We start from the raw sequence: 7,389 nt of genomic DNA on the forward strand, positions 1-7,389 counted from the left end.
CCGTACATTGAATTGCTAACTATGTTCTTCGTTTTCCGATGTTTTACCTTCCATCGTTATCTTAATTTCAGACTCACACAGTAGGGACATTTCAGTAATATTAACTTAATCCTCAAGATCTTGTAAATCTTGCAAACTGGACAAACTTTAATCAGTAAAAAACACTAGATTTTACTTTTCCTGCCCAATTTAATCAGTAAAAAACTAAATCTTGCTACCAAAGTTTGGTTAAAGCAGAAACTCTCTCTCTCTCTCTCTCTCTCTTTGCTTTTACTTCGTCTAAGGGCCTTCGTGTTCCAAATGTGTGGTTAGGCTTAAACAAGGAAAAAAGGCTTCTTTGGGGTGTTTTTTGTTAGGGTTTCAAGATGTCTGCTAGTAGAAGAGGTACTGATCCGCCGCCGCAGAGGCGGATCATGAAGACTCAAACTGCTGGAAATATTGGAGAGTCTTCGATCTTCGATAGTGAGGTTGTACCATCGTCGCTTGTTGATATTGCTCCGATCCTTCGTGTTGCCAATGAAGTCCAATCCAGCAACCCTAGAGTTGCTTTTCTCTGTAAGTTATTCTCACTGGTTCGCTTTAAGTTGGTATGGCAATATAATTTCTCTAAATTATAATTTCATGTTTGGAATTAAGAGTGTAAATTATACAAAACCCACGGACCAAATTGAATATTTGTCAAATTGGTCCAACCATAGTCAGACCCTCGAAGCAATTCGGTTGGACCGATGTAAATTTATTAAAATCTCAAAAATAGGAAAATTTCCTTTATTTATATTCATAGAAGTGTGAGAGCAATGCTTTTAGAAAATGATAAATTAGGCATTAAAGCGTAGTTATAAGCCATAAAAAGAATAAATAGCCATAAGAAGTGTGGAAATGAAAATAAATAACATTCCACATTTCCACTACTAGTAAATGCAATTTGGGCGTTCCCGAGTGGAAAACAATAGTATATATGGAAATGAGAATGCTAATTTCACACTAACTACATATTTCTTTATGTGTAAAGGACTTGCATAATAAACAGATTATTAAGTATTATATTCGTGCATTATTATACTTTTATTGTATGAATGAACACTAATATATTCAACTAATTATAACATGAATGATTATATTTGCATGCTTATATGAATGTATTAATATGCTTAGAACTTTTCAAAATAAGATGATATAGATACCTAACTAATTCTAACACACTTGACTCTTATACTAATAATTGAATATTATGTGTACTAATTTTACTCCATTGTATAAATAATTTATAAGTTTTGTTATTTTTACAAAATTTATCAATATTTTTTTAGGAAATAATATATCAGCCGAAGTTTATCCCTGATCAAAATATTTCCACTGAAATCTTGCCAATTTATACATAAAATTTGATTGTTTTGGTCATAATTCATTTTCATGAAACATTTCGCAAAACGGATAATGGTTTTGACCAAAATATATATAAAAGGTATTTGTTGGTTAAATTTTGTGTTGGGCCTTGTGGAAATAGAAATATTTTGGTATATATATTGGACTATGTCGAAGTTTAATACTATGCTATTAACTAACATGTGGGCATGTAAACATAAAAATAAAAATAAAAATTGAGAGTTAATATTAAACAATTTGATTTCATCACGCATGAATAAACAACGTGGTATACTCTAACTTTGCAACACTTCCAACCTTTACCTCCTTCCAAAAGTTTTAAACCAAATTTGGTCTGAAGTTTTGTATAGTAATAGTGTTATTGATGAATTTAGATGATAGGATATCTTATGGTATCTATTCTATACCCATAATAGTGAATATACATAATTTATTGTTATATCTCTGTAAGGAAATCCTCAATTGTAAAGGATAGGGTTTGCATCCTGTGATAAATGCTAATCAATCTCTTGCAATATGGAAAGAAAAAAAAATGGAAGTGTCACACTAGAGTTCATGTGGTGCAGGAATCCGACACATGTCAATAAAAGTTATAACCTATTACATGAACAGTTCCTACCAAGAAAAATACGACGATTATTAACATTGGGGGTAACGTAAACATAGAACAAATTTAGATTTTACTATAAAAACAGTTCTATATGTAAAAAAAAATTTGGGTTAAACAGTTATATTTCTTTATGCATGTATAAACAGCTAGGTGCAACTAGGTGTATTCTAGGTTTAAGATCTTTTTTGATGCAATGTTTTGATCAAGAGAAAAATCGAAATAGTATCAACCTAAACATTCCGAAACATTCTTGAAATGCTCAATGTTCTGGGTCATTGCTTCGTTCCTCTCTCATCCCAAAAGAAGTGTGCTGGCACGAAATTTTGAACCATGGGTGTATAATGTCTGCAAGACTTCCAACCTTATACCTCTTGCCAAAAGTTTTAACTATGGTTGAGATAAAGTTTTAAATAATAAAAATGATATGGGGCGATTATGATGGGTTTGTATTTTATGTATTGTATACCTATAAAAATAATATATATAATTTATTTTTATATATATTTTTGTGATAGATTATTTATTGTTATGCTTATGAATGCTGGTGTTGGGAATAGGTCGGTTCTACGCATTTGAGAAAGCTCACAAGTTAGACCCTACATGTAGTGGACAAGTTCGTCAATTTAAGGCTGCACTTTTGCAACGTCTAGAAAAAGTAAACATTATGTTTCCTTCTATGTATTACTAGATATGACTGCGTCTAATTTTCATAATTTAGATATTTGCTTGCATATCATGTAATGTTATTGAGTTACTTTTAATGTTTTGCCAAACAATATCTTTATATGGTTTCATCTTTAGTTGATTTAATGGGAAAAAAGGTGGATCATTTTTGTCATTTTCTATCACTACATAAATTAAAGAAATTCATTGTATTCTTTTATTTATTTCATGCCACTGTGTGATTACCTCCATTGTACGTGGTGACTACTAAATGGTCTTCTTGATTGGTTATTGTTGGGGTTCTTATTTTTATGTTCATATGTAGTGTGTTGGGCCTAGAACTTATGTTTATGCTCTATGAATGTGAAATATACATCCATAGAGGAGGCCAAACCTAAGCTCTCTCTCTCTCTCTCTCTCTCTCTCTCTCTCTCTCTCTCTCTCGTCTATTCTCTTCTCTTCTCTAACCTTAGAACTATATTCTTCACATAGTATCAGAGCACATCTAATCCTAGCTCTAATTTTTATATACATATATATCAATAAGCAAGGGCTATTGGAGCCTAGGGCCTTAAAAAAAATTCAAGTTAAATCCTCTAACAAAATTAAAGATAACTCAAGAGGAATATTAACTTAGTCTACAAGAATGGACAAGTTCTGATTTGAGACCCCTTTCTTGGACAACCAATCTGCAGTTCTATTCGATTCTCTCCAAGCAAATAAAAATCTATATGAGGGTCATTACGATGGTGTAATTGGTGATCCTAATCAATACCGCATGGTACCGTAATAGTGGATGTTGTGGCGACATAATGGACATATTGGAGGGGATACGACGTGGCCAATACAGGTGGCAATTAAGCAACATTTGCCTAACAACGTAACAAACCAAAAGTCCAATCGCATGAGGCCTGTTCGACGAAGCTTCCTGACCGTTAAGAGGGAGCATGTGAGGACAGTTGTATGTACGATCATGCAGAGACAGTTAAGGGGTAGACTTATGAAAAGGCAACATGTGGAGATAATCGAGATAGTTCAAATGAGAGTGAGTAGGACCAATACTGCAATGCCAATTGTACTTTTAGACAGATTGTGTCGATGTGGAGGTGAAGGCTAGATCTTTGGATTGCCAGTTGGCATCTTTGGATTGATGGAGATAATTATAAAAGAGGAAAGGAAGGATGTGACAAGGAAATAAACCTTATCCCACTTCTAGTCACCAACAAAATCTAATGCTCATGAATCTCTGAAATTTTTCTTTAATGGATATTAAGAGGAGAAGGTGTTTCCACAATGTCTCAATCTTACTATTTAAGACAATGGATAACATATCGAGAAGCTTAACTCACCTCCAATCTAGAGAAACCTTGTGATAAGAGATCATTTTAATACCTCTAAGATCTCCTGCAATTCAATTGATGGAATATCAGTGAAAGACAAACTATTGCTACCTGCAAACTGAAATCTCCCTTGATAATCATTTCCTATAAACCCGAGGCCCCCACCCTCATTCAATAAGGATCTATCAGTGTTCAGTTTGATATAATCTTCTTTTGGACACTCCCATTTGACAACCTGTTGGTCAAATATCTTTAAAACTGGATGACAGCCCCAACGTTGAAAAATGATCTCTCAAAATCATTATTTACTTCATCCCCTCACACCTAGCCTGCATGTCGGCTTGAATAATCTGAAGAATGCTAGTGATTTGGTAGAATAATAGGGTTAGGGAAGGAGCACCCCTTGCATGAGGTTCTTATATTCATAATTGGGTTAATCTTTTATTGTTGAAAATCATCCAATATTTTAGAGTTTATATATATATATATATAGGATTAGGATCCGTATACACATAAAGCTACTCATAAAGCTACAACGTGTTTTGTCTTATATGGGCAAAAATGTTTGGAATGGGCAGATTTTTTGTGAGGATGATCTCTATAGTGAGGAGATCATCCTTGCCAAAAATCAGCCTATTATGAAATTTCTAGCCCCATGTTTACAAGTTGAAAAATTTTAGACCATCCAATTTTTGTAAATCACTTTTGATGGGGTTAGAAGTTTTGGAATGGGATGATTTTTTGCACGGATGATCCCCTCACCATAGAGATCATCCTCATAAAAAATCAGCTTATTCCGAATCTTTTTAACCATATAAGACAAAAATGTTGTAGCTTTATGAGTAGCTTTATGTGTCTATGGAACCCGACCCATATATATATATATATATATATATGAGATCTTCTCTGTGATGCTTGATAGGGTTGCAACTCGAGCGAATTGAGTCAGGTGGGGGATCAAATTGTGCCCAACCCACACTTGGCAAACACCTACCCGTGCCCAACCCAGCTGATTGGTACCCAGCTGATATTTAAAATTATTTTTAAATTGTTACAACATTAATTCAGGTTTGGGCAATCCAATGTGTATGCCCGAACCCAACCCAATTTCATTTTGTCAAATTTTTTTTGCCCTAACCTACCTAATTGTGCCCAAACCCAACCCAAGGTCGGGTTGAACCCATCAAGTTCGGATTCACCCGCCCGAGTTGCAGCCCTAATGCTCAAGTGCTTTGTATGCTGCTAGTTTTTTTAGTAGTTTTTTTTCTTTTTGCTGCTTTGTTGGGTGGCCTTGGCCGTTTTCCTCTTTTCTATTAATAAATTTTCTCTCTTAAAAAAGAAAATGCCCGAGGATCCCTATGAGAGAACTGTGACATATATGGCCTTAGATGAAGAAAACTGCTTGATGCACAATCCCTACGCTATGGGTTATATAATTATAAACTGCAACTTATGACACAATCATCTGATTCATCTGAATTTAACTATGGTTTGTGCCTCAGTCATTGAACATTAAGAATGCTGGAAGGTGTTTAAAGCACTTTCCTAGAAGTAATGAACAAATCAAATGCTGTGCACCAGCAGATGAACACGTTACCTTTTGGTGGTCAACATTTGTACCGTGATGCATAGATTTTAGACCACAGATTGATGCTTTAGGTTCAAGTGAGCTCAACACCATAACCCTTTTGTCACTGAGGAAATTATTATTCCTTAGTTGGTTGAGGTTAAGTAGCAGCTATCCCGTTGCATCACACGGTAGTAAAAGTTGGTGTGGCAATAGAAGCTCTCTAATTACTACTACATTCTAATATTTGTTGATTAAAATTATTTCTTTGCCTGCTTCATGTCAATTACTTGTTTGATTGAATGATTAACTTCTGTTGCGTGTAGGTAGATTAAGTGATGTAATTGCCTTGGCAAGACACATGAATGTGACTTCACTAAATTCTCCTTTACCAATTCTCAGGATAATGATCCAACCTTCATGGGAAGAGTAAAAAAGAGTGACGCACTTGAAATGCAGGGTTTCTATCAAAATTACTACCAAAACTACATCCAAGCATTGCAGAATGCTGCTGATAGAGCAGATCGGTGAGATTTCCTGAGAAAAATTAGTGTAAATTTTGTTACTTTTTTTGCTTGAAAAAAATTTGTCTCCAGTATGCAATGTTGGATGTGATAGCTATTTCTGTATGTCCATTCAGCGCACAACTTAACACCTCTCAAACCGCTAATGTCCTTCTTGAGGTTTTAAAGGTTGTCAACCTGACACCGGATATTGAAGTTGATCATGAGGTGAAGCAACAATTTCTTGTTTGTGATTTTAAATTGTTAAATTTTTTGGATTGAATGAGTTTGTCTTTTCTATTTTTTATTTTTATAAAATGATGATTGCCCTATTATGCAGATTTTGGAAACTCGTAACGAGGTTGCTTAATTTGTCTTAGAATATTCTTCGGTATCCTGAGGTCTATGTCCCACCTGTTTCATTTGTCTTACATTTGCATTAGTTTTGATTGTCTCCTCATGTTTCTTGGTTGTTTATTTTACATTTCCAGTTCCAGGCTGTTGTATATGCACTTCATAACACCAGGGGCCTTCCGTGGCCCACAGGGTACAAGAAGAAATTAGACGAAGACATTCTTGATGTCATGCTTTAATTTCAGTTGAACTCCTTTATGTTATTTTAGTATATTTTGATTTTTTTTTTTGGATGAATCATAAAATCTATTAAGAAGAATCTATAAACAACTGATTTTGATAAATTGAGTGCTTACATATGCTACCATCTTCCCATAATGTGAAAAAAAACCAAATTTGACGGCCTTGGGCTGTCAAATTTCATAAAATTCGATGGATCAAAAGGTCGAATTGGCGTCGAATTTTTCATTGTCAAATTTTTTTTGTCAACAGGCTGAATCTGTCAAATTAATAAAAGATAAGAGAAATTCAACAGCTCTAAGCCGTCAAATCTGGGAACATCAAGAATTTCAACAATCCTAAGCAATGAAAATTCGGTTTCTAAAATTCGTGGGCCTTGGGCCGTCAATTTTTTCTGTAGAATTTTCCAATTTTCACGTAGTGTCAAGGGATTCCTCTTTCAACTGATATGATTTTGGTGGAAAATTATAACCATTTAGAGATATAGACCAATTGATTTGACTTTTGAAATAATTCGATGGCGACTTGCACACCCCCACAAAATCACATAATAATTAGATATTGTTTTAAAATTATTTCCTTGAGATAACTACTTTTAACCTATACATCCTATTATAAAGAAAAATTAATTTTTTGCCCCTGATTTTTCTCTTCATTTCTTCAATTGATTCATATATTAAAAAAGATTTCAATTTTTTCCAAAAATAAACATTTACATCTCACTTC

At 34.1% G+C, this 7,389-nt stretch overlaps 1 protein-coding gene across 1 annotated transcript; it reads left to right on the forward strand.

The window, feature by feature from the left end:
• Positions 1-256: 256 nt before the first annotated feature.
• On the forward strand, positions 257-6,767 carry LOC147396802 (callose synthase 3-like). The gene is made up of 6 exons (XM_086451995.1): positions 257-555; positions 2,554-2,651; positions 5,969-6,093; positions 6,207-6,297; positions 6,410-6,470; positions 6,561-6,767. Exons 1-5 carry the CDS (start codon positions 366-368, stop codon positions 6,437-6,439), a joined length of 534 nt encoding a protein of 177 aa, XP_086308121.1. The 5' UTR covers positions 257-365; the 3' UTR covers positions 6,440-6,470; positions 6,561-6,767.
• The last annotated feature ends 622 nt before the right edge of the window (positions 6,768-7,389 follow it).

This window comes from Akebia trifoliata, chromosome 8 (assembly GCF_017979445.1).
Source record: "Akebia trifoliata isolate Shusen 1 chromosome 8, ASM1797944v1, whole genome shotgun sequence".
Classification (NCBI taxonomy): Eukaryota; Viridiplantae; Streptophyta; class Magnoliopsida; order Ranunculales; family Lardizabalaceae; genus Akebia; species Akebia trifoliata.

Coding starts and splice junctions, on each gene's coding strand:
- LOC147396802 (XM_086451995.1), top strand. CDS start 366: ATGTCTGCTAGTAGAAGAGGTACTGATCCGCCGCCGCAGAGGCGGATC. Junction 556..2,553: donor CCCTAGAGTTGCTTTTCTCT/GTAAGTTATTCT, acceptor TGTTGGGAATAG/GTCGGTTCTACGCATTTGAG. Junction 2,652..5,968: donor TTTTGCAACGTCTAGAAAAA/GTAAACATTATG, acceptor ACCAATTCTCAG/GATAATGATCCAACCTTCAT.